Genomic DNA, 21,389 nt, shown 5'->3' with positions numbered 1-21,389 from the left:
GCAAGAAAAATTTAGGACTCTTCTGTCGGTTATGCTAGCAGCTAAGAATCAAGGGATCACTTTTAAAGCCGCCAAATTTGGATGGATAGCCTACAAGACTAGGAAAACTTGGGTAAGCCATATAAAGGCTTTTTAGCTATAATTTTTGTAAAGATAATGTATAATTCTGTGAATTTATAATTTTAAATATTTCTTTTCTCCTAAGTTATCTGATATACTGGAAGCCTGTATCATTATATTGATTCAATTTTTATTGGTCTTGGGACTGTATTAAATAAATTTATTTATGACAGACTGTCGTACACTAGACACCACCTTGTAAAAACATAGTTTTTATCCATTTTCATTCTGTCCGCCCAATGCTCTGCGTAGCCATCAATCTTTCAGAAGTGAACAATTTGTTTTGGGCGGACAGGCTTTCGTTTTTAAGCCTTCCTAATTATATGTACCTCCTGGGGGTGAACCAGGCCTCACAAGGAACTTGTAGGAGCTTCAGGCAGGAGAGCTCAAAAGAAAAACCTTCTGGGAAAGCTTTAAGCACAACTGGACCAGGTATTGGACGGCACCAGGGTTCCCCAAACTGGCACCCACATTTCCCTTGGTGACTGCTGAGCTTTTCAGAAAGTGGCTGGGGCCACTGTAAGGCAGGGCATGTTATTGGCTGCCCTCATTCAAATGAAAGAGTTGTCTCTTCGCTGAATTTATGTTTCAACACCGCTGCTTTATTCCATATACAGTACTTTAATGGACAATTTGTATAGTTCTTTGACTTGACTGACTATATTCACTGTGTAACGTTGAACACAGTATAACACGTGTTATTAGTCTTGTGAGATGTCATTATATTTGTGTTGCTTCATTCAAGTTGACTTATTTGGGTTTTGTGTTGGCTGCCGTGCCAGCAACCCATCACGAGCCTCCCTGCGTTATCGGCCTTACCTCCCTGTTATACTTCAGATGCCCGCCATCCTGATTTCTTGGACTGTACCTGACTCACGCCATGGACTGCACTCGCCTGTGTTGATATCTTGGATTCTGCCTGGACAGCGAACAACCTCAGACTGCTTTCCAGACTACGCTTCGTGCCTCCAGCCCTCACTCTCTGCCCGCAGCTCGACACGGGATCCCAGTTGATGCAATTCACACTGACAGGTGCTTCCTACCCTGTGCCGCTCCACCCTCGACAGCAGCTTCCCCACTTCTGCCCATTCACCAAACCTGGGTAAGGGACCCAACCTGGGACCAGAGGGCATCTCCCCATACTCACCCATGTTGAGGGTGACTGTGATGATGTTCAGCGACATGGTGGAATCCGTTATGCTGCTGAAGGACGAAGACTAGGACGGGAGAAAAGAGAATGAGGCCTTCCCACTTTCCCCTCTGTCCGCTGCCTCCACCTGTTAGGGATGCTCTGATCCTGCATTAAGCAGGGGGCTGGACTGGATGACCTATATGGCCCCTTCGAACTCTATGATTCAATGATTCTGTGTTCAAATGTTCTATGGCTCCACTGCCATCGGCCTCTGAGTAGTTTTCTCAGCAGTCAGGTTGGTGGCAGATCTGTCTCGTGTCCCCTCCAGAGAAGGAGGAGGAAATTCGGTAGTTCAGGGGGAGCCAGCGTGGTGTAGTGGTTAAGAGCGGTGGTTTGGAGCGGTGGACTCTAATCTGGAGAACAGGGTTCAATTCCTCACTCCTCCACATGAGCAGCGGAGGCTAATCTGGTGAACCGGGTTGGTTTCCCCACTCCTACACACAAAGCTGGCTGGGTGACCTTAGGCAAGTCACAGCTCTGATAGAGCTATCTCAGCCCCACCTACCTCACAGGGTGTCTGTGAGGTAGCCCCAAGGCAGTGAAATGATTTCCCCCTACTACACCCCAAGGGCACAACGCAACAGCATGGTGTAGTAGTTAAGAGTGGTGTTTTGGAGCGGTGGGCTCTGATCTGGGGAACTGGGTTTCATCCCCCACTCCTCCACATGAGCGGCAAACACTAATCTGGTGAATCGGGTTGGTTTCTCCACTCCTCCACATGAGCGGCGGAGGCTAATCTAGTGAACTGGATTTGTTTCCCCACTCCTACGTATGAAGCCAGCTGGGTGACCTCGGGCTAGTCACACTCTCTCAGCCCCACATACCTCATAGGGTGTCTGTTGTGGGGTGGGGAAGGGAAGCTGATTGTAAGCCGATTTGATATATAAAAGCCAACTCTTCTACTTTTTTGAGAGGATTCTAGGACGTTTCTAGTTCAGCTTGCTTTAGGCCTGCTCAACGCAAGCGTGCGAGCTAAGCTACACCAGTTGGTTATGCCAGTGGTCACTGTTCTACTTTGTCGTCTTTGGGGGTTTCGTGGGGTGCGTGTAAATGTCATTACTTTGTTTCAAGTGGTATTTCATTTACTGTAAGACCTTTTGAACTCGTGGGAAAGCGGCTGGTAATGAATGAGTAAAAGCAGACCAAATGAATCATGCTATGAAACAATTATGAAAGCACGGCATCATTTATAGAACATCGCAAAATTCCACTTTCCTTATGGAGGGGCGGTGGACAATGCTAACCTTTTTAAAGGGGCAGAGGAAAAATGGTCTTGCGGGGTACACAAGCGATCACATCCACTTATTTATTGATTTATTTACTTTACTTACATCCCACCTTTTTCTCCAATGGGGACCCAAAGAGACATACCACATTCGCTTCTCCCCCTTTTTTCTGCCCTCACAACAACCCTGCAAGGGAGGTTAGGCTGAGAGAGTGTGACTGGCCCAAGGTCACCCAGCAAGCTGCCATGGCATAGTGTGGATTCGAACTTAGCCTGACACCTTAACCACTACACCATGCTGGCACTCGATACTACACGTTCGATAATACACTTTTTGCATTATGGAATATCATGCCTTAGACAGGTTTTTATTTCTACATTGTTACCCATTCTGTAATCTCAATCCTCCTGCACTACCTACTGAATGATTCATGATGCCTGGTGGAGCCTGGTTTTTTTATATTTTGTAATCCACCTTTGCCCTGGTTTGGATGGCCCATTCTGGCCTGATCTTGTCTGATCTTGGAAGCTAAGTAGAGTCAGCCCTAGTCTGTACTCAGATGAAAGACCACCGAGGAAGTCCAAGGTTGCTACACAGAGTTAGGCAATGGCAAACCACCTCTGTTCACCTGGGATGGCCCAGGCTAGCATGATCTCAACAGATCTCAGAAGCTAAGCAGGGTTGGCCCTGGTTAGTACTTGGACGGGAGACCGCCAAGGAAGTCCAGAGTCTCTACGCAGAGCCAGGCAACAGCAAACCATCTCTGTTCATCTGGCCTAACCCGGATGGCCCAGGCTAGCCTTATCTTGTCAGATCTCAGAAGCTAAGAAGAGTCGGCCCTGGTTAGTATTTGGATGGGAGACCACCAAGGAAGTCCAGGGTCTCTATGCAGAGGCAGGCAATGGCAAATCACCTCTGTTCATCTCTTGACTTAAAAACCCCATGGGGTGGCCATTAGTTGGCCCTGACTTGACGACACTTTCCACCAATCTGCCTTGAGTCTAAGTGTGAAAGGTGGACTATAAGTAAAAAACATGAATCTTCTTCACCTAAACAAGTCCTGGCAAAAAACAAACAAGACACAACCCGCATGGTGCCCACATCGAGGATGGATTGTAGATTGAACCTCCGAAGGCAGGGGGTAAACAAGGGCCCCAAAAGGCTCTTCCCTTGACGGCACAACTCGCTTTAACCTAGTCCTAGAGAACGGGCGAAGAGCAAAAAAACCCCAGGTGCCTCACCCGCTCAATCCGCGGTGCCTTCTGCTTCCGCCGGCGCCGCTTGTGCCGTCGCATCAGGCGGGAGGCGCTGCTCTGCTCCGTCGAGCTGCTCAACCTGCAAGGCAGAGGCGAGAGTGAGGCGTGAAGGCTGCCGGCGGGGAAGGCGCCAGGACACCCCTCGCGCAGAAAAACAAAAAGAGCAACGCCAATGTTATGAACTGAAGACCGATGGAAGAATTTCAGAAGAGCTGGAAGATATATTTTGATTATGGATCAAAGTAAATACCTCAAAAAATGTTATAATTAATATACTAATTACAACAACAACAATTAATAATAACTAGATAGATAGATAGATAGATAGATAGATAGATAGATAGATAGATAGATAGATAGATAGATAGATAGATAGATAGATCGATGTGTATGAAATATTAGTTTAAGGAAATTTAATGAATGAAATTGAATTTAAGGGGTGTGTGATGTATATGAAAATGCAAAAGAGGTTCTGTCTAGACATTAGGAAGAATTTTCTAACAGTTAGAGCGGTTCCTCGGTGGAACAGGCTTCCTCGGGAGGTGGTGAGCTCTCCTTCCCTGGAGGTTTTGAAGCAGAGACTAGATGCCCATCGGTCAGCAATGCTGATTCTATGACCTGAGGCAGCTCATAAGAGGGAGGGCATCTTGGCCATCTTCTGGGCATGGAGTAGGGGTCACTGGGGTGTGTATGTGGGGGAGGTAGTTGTGAATTTCCTGCACTGTGCAGGGGGTTGGACTAGATTACCCTTGTGGTCCCTTCCAACTCTATGATTCTATGCAATGTATGTGTTCTATTTTTATTTTTATTTTTAAATTTTTTTTTTAAAAGAGCAATGCCAAAGAAACGGTTTTGCATGCTGGGGATATAAAGGTAGGATTGGTTTTACTGCACATTGTATGTTGCTTTATCGTATGTGATTTTATTGTATAATATTGATGCTGTTAGCCTCCCTGAAACAAACCATATAACAACTGGTACCCAACCAATATGGAATTATTTTCAAAACTCACGGTAATATATTCATGAATGTATTTGTATATACATGAATATCAATTCAGTAATATAGTTACGTATCAAGGGTAAATTTTACGTTTGTGATACAAGTCTTACAAATAAATACTTTTTAATACAAAATGAAGGGAGACTCTACAGCCATTTTTATAAGTTTTCCTCCTTTGTGTAACAGGTTAACTCCGTGTTTCAGTTTATATCACGAGTAGCATAGAGTTTACCTGTTACAAGGAGGCAAACTTGTTACTCGTGATATATGAAGAAGTTTTTACATATATAAAAAGGCAATAGAGTCTCCATTAATTGTTAACTATATTAAAAAAAGGTAAAGGTCCCCTGTGAAAGCACTGGGTCATTCCTGACCCATGGGGTGACATCACATCCCAACATTTACTAGATAGACTCTGTTTTACAGGGTGGGTTGCCATTGCCTTCCCCAGTCATCTTCCCTTTACCCCCAGCGAGCTGGGTACTCATTTTACCGACCTCGGAAGGATGGAAGGCTGAGTCAACTTTGAGCCGGGTACCAGTTCAAATATCCCGAGTTTGCTTTGCTAACACTCACGCTGCCAATCTTTGAGAATTAGGATGTCCTTACATGCTGAAAAGATAATCACTTAAATACACAAACACCTATACGCTCCTTAAACACACAGAACGGGTGCCTTAAGAACATAAGAAAAGCCCTGCTGGATCAGACCAAGGTCCATCAAGTCCAGCAGTCTGTTCACACAATGGCCAACCAGGTGTCTCTAGGAAGCCCACAAACAAGATGACTGAAGCAGCATTGTCCTGCCTGTGTTCCACAGCACCTCATATAATAGGCATGCTCCTCTGATCCTGGAGAGAATAGGTATGCATCATGACTAGTATCCATTCTAACTAATAGCCATGAATACCCCTCTCCTCCATGAATATGTCCACTCCCCTCTTAAAGCCCTCCAAGCTGGCAGCCATCACCACATCCTGGGGCAGGGAGTTCCACAATTTAACTATGCGTTGTGTGAAAAAATACTTCCTTTTATCTGTTTTGAATCTCTCACCCTCCAGCTTCAGCAGATGACCCCGCGTTCTAGTATTATGGGAGAGGGGGAAAAAACTTCTCCCTGTCCACTCTCTCCAAACCATGCACAATTTTATAGACCTCTATCATGTCTCCCCTTAGCCGCCTTCTTTCCAAGCTAAACAGCCCTAAGAGTAGTTAAAGCAGATTCCTCAGAAAACTTATTGGAGAACCTATGCCATGTTTCAGCTATTTGAATGCCAGGGAGGGGCAATCTTGACTCCGAATCTGAGTTTCCTGTACCTGCCCCCAAACCCCATGCACTTTAAGAAGAGGGGGGAAAGGATCCTGAGTGCCCCTTATCTGAGATCTTCCACCAGCCTCTAGCCACAGGAGAAGCCTCATCCTCCCTGGTTGCGAGCTCCTTCTGACCTGCTGGTGGAATCATCCTCATCCGAGTCAAAAAAGCTGGTGGTCTCCAGTTCGCTGCTCATGAGGGTAGAAGAGCTCTCATAGCCACCGAGCTCCCGTCGCCGCTCCCCCTTGGTGGTCCCGTTCACCCTGGGCGCTGGAGGACAGGAAGAGGATCGACAGTCAAACATCACAAGAGGGCCTTCCGACAGTCACGCACGGACATCGGCTTGCTCTGAACAGGATCCCAAGCGGGTTTGTGTTTTTTTTCCTGCCCCAAAATTTCAAAGCAGCACGCAAACAGTAAATATTAATTTCAAATACAGTTGAAGCGTCATACAGGCAGAATAAATTAAAAAACGAGCAAAAAAAAAACATTAACCTAAGTGGCAGAACAGCCAAACACCAGGGACTTTCAACCCAGTTGGGGACTTCTATGCCCACTAAAAGTGTGACCGCTTTGTAGATACAAATTCCTGGACACTGTTTTAATGGGTGTTCCAAGTGACAATCATTGGACACCTGTGGAAAGAGAGAGGTCTGGGAGGTGGAGTAGCTGGTATAGAAGATTACAGGAGAGATCTGTGAACACGTGAACAGGCCTTATACCAAATTGGATCCTTAGTCCACCAGTCAGTATTGTCTACTCAGACTGGCAGCAGCTCTCCAGGGCCCAAAGCAGAGGTCCTCCACATCAACTACTGCATGGTCCTTTTGACCAGACCTGGGACCTTCTGCGTGTCCAAGCAGAGGCTCTTCCACAAAGCATATCTACTCAGACCAGCAGAAGCTCTCCAGATTCTCAGGCAGAGGTCTTTCACATCACCTACTGCCTGGTCCTTTTTAAGTGGAGATGCTGGGGGTTGAAACTGGGATCTTCTGTGTGCCGAGCAGATGCTCTACCACTGAGCCATGGCCCCTCTCTAACATGACATGACAAGTTCTAGTTAGGACAACTATGAAGGATTTCCCAAGGCAGGGGGGCCCTTTACAGAATCATAATGTTGGAAGGGACCATAGAGGCCATCTAGTCCAACCCCCTGCTTAATGCAGGATCAGCCTAGAGCATCCCTGTCAAGTGCTTGTCCAGCCTCTGCTTAAAGACTGCCAGTAAGGGGGAGCTCACCACCTCCCTAGGTAGCCGAGTAAGAGTAACATTTCTTACTGTGAAAAACTTTTCCCTAATATCCAGCCGGTACCTCTCTGCCTGCAATTTAAACCCATTATTGCAAGTCCTATCCTCTGCTGCCAACAGGAACAGCTCCCTGCCCTCCTCTAAGTGACAGCCCTTCAAATATTTCAAGAGAACAATCCTGTCCCCCCTCAACCTCCTCTTCTCCAGACTGAACATCCCCAACTCCCTCAGCCTTTCCTTGTGGGGCTTGGTCTCCAGCCCCATGATCATCCTCGACACTCTCCTCTGCACATGCTCGATTCTGTCCACAATATTGACCCATCATGTAAGGAGGGAGTCCCTTCTAAGGGAACACATCCCTCCTCCTCAGACTGACTGCCAACAGGAACAGCTCCCTGCCCTCCTCTAAGTGACAGCCCTTCCAATACTTCAAGAGAGCAATCATGTCCCCCCTCAACCTCCTCTTCTCCAGACTAAACCTTCCCAACTCCCTCAGCCTTTCCTCGTAGGGCTTGGTCTCCAGGCCCCTGATCATCCTGGTCGCTCTCCTCTGCGCCCGCTCCATTCTGTCCACATCCTTTTTGAAGCGAGGCCTCCAGAACTGCACACAATACTCCAGGTGCGACCTGACCAACACTGTGTACAGCGGAACTATGACCTCTTGCGATTTCACCTCTGCCCCTGTGATACCAGCACAGATCAGTACCCCAGGCTGTCCGGAAGAGCCTCCCAATTCAGACTGGAGGGGACCACCATCGTCTTCAGTTAAAGCCCAGACTCACCGTGCTCAGGCCCGTCTTTTCGGCGTGGTCGCTCCCTCTGCAGTGACACCACCGAGTCTGTCTCCGTCTCATTATCCAGGTTTTCCCGGCTCCCTCCAGTGTTGGGGCTGCAAAGGGAAAAGGTGTAACAGCAGACAACACAGGTGCTCGCACGCTTCTCCAGATTCACTCCCCAGAGCCTGCGGTTTAAGAGTAGTGTCCTCGGCTGAGCTGACCATGGCACCATGCCTCGGGAATCTGCTCAGATCGCTCCGCTCTTAAGCGAAGGTTCCTCTTTATGCCTCCCCCAGGAACTTACTGAAAAGAAGGAGGCCTCGAGTCCCCGATGCCTCCGGTGCGCTCAATTGAAGGCGGGAGCTCTGGCTGATTGTCGGCACAGACTGATCCGGCGTCCGAATGTGAACCCTCGGCAGACACCAGCTGGAAGGAGAGAGGGTGTGGAAGAAGAGCAAACTCGTTTGGACATGCAAGTACAGTCTTAGAACATACATAAGAACATAAGACCATAAGAAAGGCCATGTTGGATAAAACCAAGGCCCATCTAGTCCAGCAGTCTGTTCCCACAGTGGCCAACCAGGGGCCTCTAGAAAGCCCACAAACAAGATGACTGCAGCAGCATTGTCCTGCCTGTGTTCCAAAGCACCTAATATAACAGGCATGCTCCTCTGATCATGGGGAGAATAGGTGTGCATCATGACTAGTATCCATTTTGACCAGTAGCCATGGATAGCCCTCTCCTCCATGAACATGCCCACTCCCCTCTTAAAGACTTCCAAGTTGGCAGCCATCACCACATCCTGGGGCAGGGAGTTCCACAATTTAACTATGTGTTGTGTGAAGAAATACTTCCTTTGATCAGTTTTGAATCTCTTACCCTCCAGCTTCAGCAGATGACCCCGCGTTCTGGTATTATGAGAGAGGGAGAAAAGCTTCTCCCTGTCCACTCTCTCTCAATACCATGCATAATTTTATAGTCCTCTATCCTGTCTCCCCTTAACCGCCTTCTTTCCAGGCAAAGCAGCCCTAAGCGTTTCAGCCGCTTCCCACAGGGCAGTCGCTCTTGCCCCCTGAACATTTTGGTCACTCTTTTCTGCACCTTCTCAAGATCATATCCTTTTTTAGGTGTAGTCCTCGTTTTTCAGAGGAGAGGGGAAGATCCAGAAGCCTACACACGTTTTCGCAACCCGCCACACCGGATCGATTTCGTGACCCCACAATGAACGAGGGCCTTGCTCCCAGCTTGTGTACCTTGGAGCCAAGCTGGCCGAGATCCAACCCACAGCAGCAGAGAGGACGGCATCACCTGTTCCCTGCTCGTTTTAACAGGAGCGCTTGACGAGAGGGGGGCCAATTCTCACCGAGATAGGAAGCATGACTCTCACCAGTGTCGCTTCGGGTGGTAGGCAGTGCCCAAGCAGACGTTTTGCGTCTGGACGCCGCTCGCCACCACCTCTCCCCGGCCCCAAAATGTCAGTCCCCTCCTAGGAGCCGAAGGAAAACATTCTCTGTGCCCTCCACCCCGGGCCCCGTTTTAAAAACCCGCATGCAATGGGCATGTCCTGCTGTGCTTCCCAACCTCTTGCGAGACTCCTTCCGCTCGGGAGGGCCAGGCCGCCGTTCCGTTTGCCTCGGCAACCCTGCCAAGGACCATGGTGGCCAGACTCTTGCAAGAGGGAAAGGATCTAACAAACATGGGGTAGATGCAGCTTAGCGTTGTGTAGTGGTTAAGAGCGGTGGACTCTAATCTGGAGAACTGGGTTCAATTTCCCACTCCTCCACATGAAGCCTGCTGGGTGACCTTGGGCCAGTCACAGTTCTCTCCAAACTCTCTCAGCCCCACCCACCTCACAAGGTGTCTGTTGTTGGGGGGGAGGAAGGGAAGGCAATTGTAAACTGGTTTGATTCTCCAGCATGGTGTAGTGGTTAAGAGCTCTGATCTGGAGAACAGGGTTTGATTCCCCACTCCTCCACATGAGCAGCAGAGGCTAATCTGGTGAACTGGATTTGTTTCCCCGCTGCTACACATGAAGGCAGCTGGGTAACCTTGGGCTAGTCACACTCTCTCAGCCTCACCTACCTCACAGGGTGTCTGTTGTTGGGGGGGAGGAAAGGCGATTGTAAGCTGGTTTGATTCTCCTTAAAAGGTAGAGAAAGTCAGCATATAAAAACCAATTCCTCCTCTTCTTCTTCCCATGTTGTTTTAGAAAAGAAGAAGGGGGGAGAATGCAAGGAAGATTACCTGCTTTGGCCCCCAGGTGGTGGTGGAAGCAGGACATCATGGGAGGGGCAGCAGGCAACTCCCCCCGCAAAAAAAAAAACCACTGAGATGTCTTAGCCAATCTCATGGAACAGCTATTCTTACAAGTGGGAAGTTGCAATTTTGAAAAACCCTCCCCGTTCACAGAAAATTAGCACTTCAAGGAACAGGCCACGCAACACTGGTATGTTATCTGTTTTTCCTGTGTGGGCTGAACTTTATATACTGAGTAGAATAGTTTATTTATTTAAAGCATTTATTAGTCGCCTTTCTACCCTGCAGAACTCAAGGCAGCTTACAGTGCAAATAAAACAATTTTTAAAAATCCACATAAAATACCGCAATTTAAAACCTCCGATTAGGACTGACAATCAATAAAAACTAAATTAGTCTTTCACATCACCTACTTGCCTGGTCCTTTTTCACTGGAGATGCCGGGGATTGAACCTGGGACCTTCTGCATGCCAAGCAGAGGCTCTACCACTGAGCCATGGCCCCTCCCCTAACTATGCCTTAAAGGGGGAAAGGCTTCTTTGTGTGCAACGCCCTTAGAGGCAGTGATGAAGGCAAAGTTGCCGCTTTAGGTGTGTGTGGGTGGGGGAACAAGCCATTCTCACCAGAGCAACTGGCTGAAACCCCCTCTTAAAGAATCCAACCTGCTCTCCACCAGTATGCCCGATGCCAGGATTTCCTCCGCACACACAGAGACACACACATTAACAGCCCTGTTAATCCCAAACACCTTGAGCCGACTGGCCAGACTCTGACGCAACCTCTCCCCCTGCCACCCTCAGCCTCTCAAAATAGCTCCTTGGCTGTCTGGCCCCAGAACAACGCACAATTTGCAAAGTCGCAGGGGATCATCGGAGCAGCCGGCCAACGGGGTACGAAGGAAGGGGCCGCCTCTCGCTCCAAGAATCCAGCTGTCCTGATAGGAAGCGGAAGGCTACAGGCCAGCCTTCCAGGATTCTGCAGTTAGCAGAACAAGGAGGCGGTGCCTAGAAACCTCAGCTGTGTGCAACTGGAAGAAACTAAGAAATCTGAATATATCTGAATCCTTATTTGAAAAAGAAGAGATGGTTTTTATGCCCCATTTTTCTAGAAAGAGGAGGAGAAGAAGTTGAGACATTTCACTGGGGATGGCATTATTTGTGTGGTGTAGTGTTAAGAGAGGTGGTTTGGAGCGGTGAACTCTGATCTGGAGAACCGGGTTTGATTCCCCACTCCTCCACATGAAGCCAGCTGGATGACCTTGGGCTAGTCACAGCTCTCTTAGAGCTCTCTCAGCCCCATCTACCTCACAGGGTGTCTGTTGTGGGGAGGGGAAGGGAAGGTGATTGTAAGCCAGTCTGATTCTTCCTTAAATGGCAGAGAACGTCAGCATATAAAAACCAACTCTTCTTCTTCGTGATCCCAGTCAACCTGGGCTTATTAGTTGAGACATTTCACTGGCAATGGCATTATTAGGAAGAAAGGGACTCGCTTCCACAGCCGCCGACCCAGAGACAGAAACAGACCCAAGTCAAGATGCCTGCTTACCCAAGATACCACCCGGCCATTGAAACACGGAAGCTTGGCGTTGTCATCTGAGATTTCTTCTTTCACAACCCTGTAAGAAAAAAAGGGGGGGCGACAAAAAGGATATATCAGACCAACCCATGAAGAAGTGCTAACAGAGCGGTGAGCCTCATTCTAGGACAAAAACATAAGAAGCTGCGCTTGCCTCCCCGCAAATCCCCAAGGGTATTTATTGTGACAGGGAGAGGGGTGCGGCAGGTGGTCTCTGGGCACGCCCGATGCTGCAGAATCGCCAACGCCAAGCAGGGTGGGAGCTTGCTAAATCCCTCAGATGGGAGACCACTGCCAAGCCCCACTCAAGAGAAGGGCCTGAAATTTAAAAAACAAGGCAGGGTGGGGCATGAAGAGGGGAGGGGGGGTTCAATTTTCACGCAACTGGATTATGGAGCTCTATTGGGGGAGGCTTCTGGAGCTCTGTGAGTGGTCAAAACATTAGGGCAGGGGTCCCCAACCTTTCTGACCCTGTGGGCACCTTTGGAATAAAAGGAAGCATTTCTTCACACAAAGCATGGCTTTTCTTATGTTCTTATGAGTTCTGACCCAGTGTAACGGGCGCAGCTACAAAATGGCTGCAACAGCTTACCTTCAGTCACATAATGAAGACCCTTGTGCTGTGGTGGAAGCAGCGTTTTTTAAAAAACTGCACGGCCAATAAAATCTCCAATGGCCAACCAGAAGCCTTGCTCGACAAACGCCCCACCGGGCCCTGCCCACTTCCTAAAAACACTTGGTGGGTGCCAGGAAAGGGGTCGGTGGGCACCATGGCACCCACAGGCACCACGCTGGGGAGCCTTGCATTAGAGAGGGCAATAAGCATGTACAGTCCGAGGAACTAGGGTGGCATGCTAAGAGCCTGACAGTCCAGCTAGCCCGATCTCATCAGTCTAGAAGCTAAACGGGGTGGGCCACAGTTCGTATTTGGATGGGAGACAATCAAGGAAGTCTGGGGTTGCTACACAGAGGCAGGCAATGGCAAACCGCCTCTGCTCCCCTCCTGCCTTGGAAACTCCATGGTCCCAGGGTGGCCATGAGCTGGTTGCGACTTGATGGCATGCAATTATTACTAATAATAAACGTGTAGACTTGGGCTGAATGAAGAAGTCCAATGTCATAGAATCACAGTTGGGACCACAATTGTCATCTAGTCCAACCTCCTGCACAATGCAGGAAATTCACAACTACTTCCCCACACACACACACACAGTGACCCCTACTCCATGCCCAGAAGATGGCAAAGATGCCCTCCCTCTCATCATCTGCCTAAGGTAACAGGATCAGCATTGCTGACAGATGGCCATCTAGCCTCTGCTTAAAAGCCTCCAGGGAAGGAGAGCTCATCACCTCCCGAGGAAGCCTGTTCCACCGAGGAACCGCTCTAACTGTTGTTTCACTCCCCACAGCTACGAGAGCCTAGCATGTCCACACACCAAACTCAGCACTAGTTTCAAGCTGGCTTAAATCGGAGTGGCTCCAACCAAAGAACGTTGGGGACTACTCTTTTTGGTGGCGACAGTGCCGTCAAGTCACAGCCGACTTGTTGAGACCCCGTAGGATTTTCAAAGTAGGGTTTTCAAAGCAGGGGACATTCAGAGGTAGTTTGCCATCGTGTGCCTCCGTGTGGCCACCCTGGAATTCCTGGGTGGTCGCCCGTCTAAATGCTAACCAGAGCAGACCTTCCATAGCTTCTAAGATCTGCCAAATACCACACAACAAAAATCTCGTCATTCTCAGAATGCCGACAAGAAGAAGAGTTGGTTTTTATATGACAACTTTCGCTACCACTTAAGGGAGATTCAGACAGGCTTACAATCACCTTCCCTTCCCCACAAAAGAGCTGCAACTAGCCCAAGGTCACCCAGCTGGCTTCATGGGCAGGGGTGGGGAAACAAACCCGGTTCACCAGATTACCGTCTGCCACTCATGTGGAGGAGTGGGGAATCAAACCCAGCTCTCCAGATCAGAGTCCACTGCTCCAAACCACCGCTCTTAACCACTACACCGCAAGACGACAATTCTGCAAGCGGACCTAAGGAGAGGGCCCAGGGAAACGAAAACACGTCCCAAGCCGGGTTTAAATCTGCAGCATGGCCTGGAATATTTTTCTGAAAGGAATACGGCAGTGTGCGGGCCAGCTTCCAAGCCACGTTCGTTGGGTTGATTTCATAGAATCATAGAGTTGGAAGGGACCACCTGGGTCATCTAGTCCAACCCCCAGCACAATGCAGGAAATTAACAACTACCTCCCCCCCCCATCCCCAGTGACCCCAACCTCCCTCCCCCATGCAGGATCCCACAATCAAAGCACTCCCGACAGGTGGCCATCCAGTCTCTGCTTAAAGACCTCCAAAGACGGGGACTCCACCACTCTCCGAGGCCGTGCATTCCACCATCGAACAACCCTCACAGTCAGGAAGTTCTTCCTAATGTTTAGGTGGAATCGCTTTTCTCTTAGTTTAAATCCATTACTCCATGTCCTAGTCTCTGAAGCAACAGAGAACAAGCTAGTTCCCTCATCAACATGACGTCCCTTCAAATATTTAAACATGGCTATCATGTCTCCCCTCAACCTTCTCTTCTCCAAACTAAACAAACCCAACTCCCTAAGTCTCTCCTCATAGGGCATGGATTCCAGACTTCTGACCATTCTGGTCGCCCTCCTCTGGACACGCTCCAGCTTGTCAACATCCTTCTGAAATTGTGGAGCCCAAAACTGGACACAGTATTCCAAGTGAGGTCTGACCAATGCAGAATACAGTGGTAGATATTAGTTCCCTTGATCTAGACACAATACTCCTATTGATGCAGCCCAGAATTGCATTGGCCTTATTAGCTGCCATATCACACTGTTGACTCATGTTCAGTTTGTGGTCCACTAAGACTCCCAGACCGCTTTCACATGAACTGTTGTCAAGCCAATTCTCTCCCATCCTGTACCTGAGCCTTATGTTGTTTCTGCCTAGGTGAAGTACCTTACACTTCTCCCTATTGAGATCCATTTTATTGCTTATGGCCCAGCTCTCCATTCTATCGAGGTCATTCTGAACTCTGACCCTACCCTCCGGGGTTTTAAGTACCCCTCCTAACTTGGTGTCATCTGCAAATTTGATTAGCATGCTCTCTATCCCATCATCCAAGTCATTTATAAAAATATTAAATAGTACCGGTCCCAGGAAAGACCCTTGTGGAACCCCACTGGTCACTCCTCTCCAGGATGTTGTGCCATTAATGAGCACTCTTTGGGTTCGGTTGGTCAACCAATTACCAATCCATCTAACAGAAGCAGTGTCCAGCCCACATTTTACTAGCTTTGTTTCAAGAAGATCACGGGGGACTTTATCAAAGGCTTTACTGAAATCAAGGTACACTACATCTACAGCATTCCCTTCAGCTACCATACTTATCACTCCTTCAAAAAAAGATATGAGATTAGTTTGGCATGACCTGTTTTTGAGAGACCCATGTTGACTGTCAGTGATCACGCCATTTCTTTCTAAGTGCTTACAGACCGTCTGTTTAGTTATCTGCTCTAGTATTTTACCTGGTATTGATGTCAGGCTGACTGGGCGATAATTGTTTGGGATTTCTTTCCCCCCCTTTTTAAAGATGGGGACCACATTTGCCCTCCTCCAATCTGCTGGAACTTCTCCTGTTCTCCATGAATTCTCAAAGATTATTGCCAGTGGTTCTGAAATAACTTCAGCCAGTTCTTTTAACACCCTTGGATGCAGTTCGTCCGGCCCAGGAGACTTGGATTCATTAAGAGTAGCCAGGTATTCCAGAACTATCTCAGTGTCTATACTATGCTGTAATTCCCCTATTGTGTCCTCTGCTCCATTATTCCCAGGTTGAGCAGATTTCTCGCACCCTCCCTAGAACTCGGCGCAAGGACCATCTCCCCCTCCTCCCCGCCTCCAAACTCAAAGTCCAACAGATGTGGATTCAATCCAGCCCCATCTGCAAACGGTTTTCTAATTTGCTGTATCTTATTCTCAGATCCAGCTGTGGGCTTGCCAGTTTTGCGTCTGTGCAAGGAACGACAGCCCCCCGGCTGCCCACTTTCCAAAGTCTGGTCTTTATGGTTTACAAAGAGAGTCTGAGGAGAGGGAAAGCATCCTATATTTTCAGGACTGCCGGGTGAGGTTAAGATGATGGAGATGCAGAGACGCGGGCCAGGCTGCCCAGATGAACGACCTAACAATCATCTGAATGAGACGCCTTTAAAAATGAAAAATTAGGTGGAGAATCAAGTCCCCCCTGCTCCAAAAGAAAGAAATTGATCACTTTAGAATGATTAATCACCGAATGCCCCATAATTCTGTTCTTAACAACTTCACTCACTGGTTCAGATAAACAGATTTACTTTCTGAGGGTTGGTGATACAATCCTAAATACACATGAGGCTGCCTGATACTGAATCAGACCCTTGGTCCGTCAAGGTCAGCACTGCCTACTCAGACTGGCAGCAGCCAGCGTAAGAGCCAGCGTGGCGTAGTGGTGAAGAGCAGTGGTTTGAAGCGGGGGACTCTTGATCTGGAGAACCGGGTTTGATTCCCCACTCCTCCACATGAGCAGCGGAGGCTAATCTGGTGAACTGGATTTGTTTCCCCACTCCTCCATGTGAAGCCAGCTGGGTGACCTTGGGCTAGTCACAGGTCTCTTAGAGCTCTCTCAGCTTCACCTACCTCTCACAGGGTGACTGTTGTAGGGAGGGGAAGGGAAGGTGATTGTAAGCTAGTTTGATTCTTCCTTAAGTGGTAAGAGAAAGTCAGCATATAAAAACAAATTCTTTTTCCTCTTCTTTCCAGGGTCTGAGGTGGAGGACTTTTACATCACCTACTGCCAGATCTTTTAACTGGAAATGCCATGGATTGAACCTGGGACCTTCTGCATGCCAAGCAGACGCTCTTGCACACAGCCACATGGCCCCTCCCTAGCCCTTCTGATTGCCAGACTACGGAGAAGCAAAGCCCCCCCACCCGAAGAAGGCCATGTTACCAGGATATCTGAAAAACAGGAGTCCACGCTGTGCTTTCTCTGCTCTTGGAAAAACCGCCGTTTCGATGACGAGAAACGGGCTTCTGCAACCCGTGTAAATTACAACCACTAACACATGAGACGCCTGGGTGTTTTCAAGCCAATTTCCACAGCATTGAGGGCTAGAATCTTGCTTGCGCGTGCGTTTCGCTCTTTCAAGAAGTGCCGAGATTCTCAGCATCCCCCCAAAACAAAACGCCACGCACATGCAAATGCAGTTGGGGAATTTAAAAAATGCAAACCGGCCCAGATGGCAGTGGCAGATATGCACACACAAAAGCGCAGCAGAAAAGCAACGTGGACAACCTGGAGAAAATTAAAGTGGTGAAACCTGCCGACACCCACGCAAGTCTTCAAGAACAGAAGGAATCTGGGTGTGGGGCCTGCAGGCAGTGTAAGACTGGACTGACCAGGCAGGGCATGAATACAAGGAGCCTGGTCTCTGGGCTTTGTCTGGACGACAGGGCGAGGTCCTCTTCTGCCTGCTGCCCTTCAGGTTCCAGTCCAAGCCCTTGTTCAGGTGACCTCAGGTGCCCTTGGCTGGAATTCAGACACACGTCACGTCTGGATGGGGAAGTGGTTACAGCCGGCCTTGAGCTTCGGCACTGTTTGACAAAGCGCATCCCAAATGTTAAGAGGATCCGTCTCCCGGCTCGTTCCTTCCTTTAATTACTGTAACTGTAACTGATCTCAGAGCTCATGTTTATCTTGTCTGATGCTGCCGGATATTCAAACTGCCTTTTCCCCCTCCCTCAACTTATGGAGAGCTCATGCTGCATGAATGAAAGCGATTGTGCTTTTACGCATGGGGGGGGGGAGGAGAGGCGCGTAGCAGCTGGGATATTGCCGGCTGCCAAACCCTTCTCTCTTCTGGAGAGCCATATGTTCCTGCCTTGAATGGGATCGGCTTTGATGTCTCTTTGCCAGATGGGAACCACGCGAGGAAGACAGAGCGATCATTTGGGACAACGCCTGCGGAGGGGGACGGGATTTCAAGGGTTACTGGGCTAGCCCCCATGAGAAGAGAGGCTCAGAGACCGAGTTACTGTTAAGAGAGGCCCATCCTTTCTTAGAGAGTAGCATCCAAGTGCCAAAGGCCTGCTTTATAGATTAAGAACTCCTCTGCTTTTCAAGCACAATACGGCCTAGGGTTGTCAGGTCCCCCCTGGCCACCTGCAGGGGAGCGGGGGTGGGGGGTGGGGTAGGATTGCCAAATTCAGGTTGGAATGTGTGTGTGTGTTAAGTGCTGTCAAGTCGCTTCCGACTTATGGCGGCCCTATGAATCAATGTCCTCCAAAACGTCCTATCTTTAACAGCCTTGCTCAGATCTTGCAAACTGAGGTCCGTGGCTTCCTTTATTGAGTCAATCCATCTCTCATTGGGTCTTCCTCTCTTCCTGCTGCCTTCAACTTTTCCTAGCATGACTGCTGCCTTCCCTGCCCCACAACAGACACCTTGTGAGGTGGGTGGGGCCGAGAGAGTTCTGAGATAGCTGTGACTAGCCCAAGGTCACCAGGAGGCTTCATGTGGAGGAGCGGGGGATCAAACATGGTTCTTCAGATTTGAGTCCGTTGCTCTTAACCATTTCAGCACACTGGCTAACATATCACAGCACATACCGCGTGTTTTGTTTCCGACTGCTGTAATCCTAATCCCATTATGTTGTCTAACCGATGTCTCATTGTTTGACTGACATCTTGCGTCTCAGCAAGAAAGACTGGCAATTAATAAAGTAAATGAATAAACCACTACAGCTGGATTTGGAAACAAGGAAGCCGACTTTAAAGGCCCCCTCAAGAGGAAACCCCAACATGAGATGGATTGACTCAATCAAGGAAGCCATGGCCCTCAGTTTGAAAGACCTGAGCAAGGCTGTTAGCGATAGGACGATTTGGAGGACATCGATTCGTAGGGTCGGAAGCGACTTGACAGCACTTAACACACACACTAGCTATAAAATTTAATAAAAAGACAGAGAAGGAGAGTTAGAAATCCGAGACAAAAAACCAGAGCAAGCCAAGTCCCCTCCAGTTGTAGAAGTCCTTCACAGACAGGATTTTTCTACCTGTCAGACATTGGGGGTTACCGCACTTTGTATTCCCAGCGATGTATTAAGAGTTTGAAAATGTTGTAAAAAACATTGCTTTAAAAGGGGTTTTGGATACCACAGTTTATAAATGGTTGGAAGACGTCTTCACAGCTAAAGGGGCCAAACAAAGTGCAAACAGTATTTTTTATAACATTTTTAAACTCTTAATACATCGCTGGGAATACCTAGTGCAGTAACAGCCTTTAAACAGCGTTGGGAAAATATGGGCAGAAAATTCCAGAAGGCAAACAGGGCTTTCCATCCTAATTAAGATGCCTTCTGTCCACACACCAGTGTCTGCATATATAAAACAGAGTGTGCTCGGGGTGGAGGCTCAAATGGACTAATTTAATCTGAACGGGGCATTTTACGGCATCTCCATTTACATCTTTTATTCCATCCCATCAAATAACTGCATGCATAACAGATGCAGGAGGAAGAGGTTTGAGGGTAGAGGAGGGGAGCTCTGAAGCCAGGAGATAAAACATAATTCATTACTGGGGTAGATAATCTATGCAGCAGTGGGGGGGGGGGGAGAGAGAGAGATCTTGGTATAATACTACACGATGGAAGACCAGAGCTGGTCACCCATAGGTTAGCCACTATGTGAGACATCATGCAGAACTAGTTGGGACCACTGGTCTGATCACAGAATCATAGAGATGGAAGGGACCACCAGGGTCATCTAGTCCATCCACCTGCACAATGCAGGAAAATAACAGCTACCTCCCCCCACACCCCCAGTGACCCCTACTCCATGCCCACAAGATGGCAAAAAAACAAACCAGGATCTCTTGCCAATCTTGTCCTGGAGGAAAATTGCTTCCTGACCCCAAAGTGGCAATCGGCATTCCCCTGAGCATGCAAGAAAGGACAACAAGAGCTAAACATTGATGCAAACCTTCCTGCCATCCCTCTCATGATCTGCCTAAATTCACAGAATCAGCATCGCTGACAGACGGCCATCTAGCCTCTGCTTAAAAACCTCCAAGGCAGGAGGAGCACAGTTAAACTGTGGAACTCCTTGCCCCAGGATGTGATGATGGCTGCCAACTCAGAAGGCTTTAAGAGGAGAGTGGGCATGTTCCTGGAGAAGACTATCCATGGCTACAAGTCAAAATGAATACTAGTCATGATGCATATCTACTCTCTCCAGGATCATAGGAGCATGTCTGTTATATTAGGTGCTTTGGAAAACAGGCAGGATAGTGCTGCTGCAGTCATCTTGTTTGTGGGCTTCCTAGAGGCACGTGGTGGCTATTGTGCGATCAAACTACTGGACTTGATGGACCTGGGTCTGATCCAGCATGGCCTTTCTTATAAGAGCCCCCCACCTCCCGAGGAAGCCTGTTACACTGACGAACCGCTCTGTCAGAAACCTCTTCCTAATGTTTAGCCGGAAACTCATTTGATTTAATTTCAACCCGTTGATCCAGCAGGGCTCCTTCTTGTATCCTTATCGCTTTATTTATGTCATACATCTCTCAGGCATGTACAGAGCCACTGCACCACTTAATGCTTCTGGGGAGGGATTTTTTTATGTAAAGCCGGTGACGCAGCGTGTTCTTTGGCGGCGTGCAGGTTGCATTCCCAAGGCCAGAATGGCACCCGGTGAAGAAGCTTGCATTTCTAAGCCATACCAGCGCTTGAAAGTTCTAGTCCTCATGGCTGTATTGAGGCTCAATTACAGAGTTTGTATAGAAGAAGAAAGAAGAGTTGGTTTTTATATGCTGACTTTCTCTACCTTTTAAGAAGAATCACACCAGCTTACATTCTCCATCCCTTCCTCTCCCCACAACGGACCCCTTGTGAGGCAGGTGAGGCTGAGAGAGTTGAGAGAGAACTGTGACTGTCCCCAGGTCACCCAGCTGGCTTCATGCAGAGGAGTGGGGGAACCAACCCAGTTCACCAGATTAGAGTAAATAAGCACTTGGATTTCAGCCTTAACTTAACTTGGATTTCAGCCTTAACATTCTCCATCCCTTCCTCTCCCCACAACGGACCCCTTGTGAGGCAGGTGAGGCTGAGAGAGTTGAGAGAGAACTGTGACTGGACCCAGGTCACCCAGCTGGCTTCATGCAGAGGAGTGGGGGAACCAACCCAGTTCACCAGATTAGAGTAAATAAGCACTTGGATTTCAGCCTTAACTTCTAAAGCAAGTTGTACTCGGGCTCTAGCCTGCCCACAAGCCGTTCCCCAGTCTCAGATGCGAAGGGCTGGTTGCCATTATTTCCCGCTCGAGAGCAAAGGGGAAAGTATTCTTCACGTTCAAAGGCTTTTTAGTATTCCTTT

At 48.5% G+C, this 21,389-nt stretch overlaps 1 protein-coding gene across 2 annotated transcripts in view; it reads right to left on the bottom strand.

Moving 5' to 3' along the window:
• The window catches only part of DVL3 (dishevelled segment polarity protein 3), a 64,306-nt gene that overhangs the window by 16,773 nt on the left and 26,144 nt on the right, over positions 1-21,389 (bottom strand). For both annotated transcript variants that reach the window (XM_056849661.1, XM_056849662.1), the window contains exons 2-7: positions 11,936-12,005; positions 8,438-8,559; positions 8,140-8,246; positions 6,244-6,379; positions 3,780-3,873; positions 1,268-1,337 (exon numbers count right to left, since the gene is read on the bottom strand). In XM_056849661.1, coding sequence (XP_056705639.1) covers positions 1,268-1,337; positions 3,780-3,873; positions 6,244-6,379; positions 8,140-8,246; positions 8,438-8,559; positions 11,936-12,005 — 599 coding nt within the window. The remainder of the gene's footprint in view (positions 1-1,267; positions 1,338-3,779; positions 3,874-6,243; positions 6,380-8,139; positions 8,247-8,437; positions 8,560-11,935; positions 12,006-21,389) is intronic.

This window comes from Euleptes europaea, chromosome 5 (genome assembly GCF_029931775.1).
Source record: "Euleptes europaea isolate rEulEur1 chromosome 5, rEulEur1.hap1, whole genome shotgun sequence".
NCBI classification, from domain to species: domain Eukaryota; kingdom Metazoa; phylum Chordata; class Lepidosauria; order Squamata; family Sphaerodactylidae; genus Euleptes; species Euleptes europaea.
The sequence above is the reverse complement of the archived record's forward strand: the minus strand, read 5'-3'. Positions and strand labels throughout refer to the sequence as shown.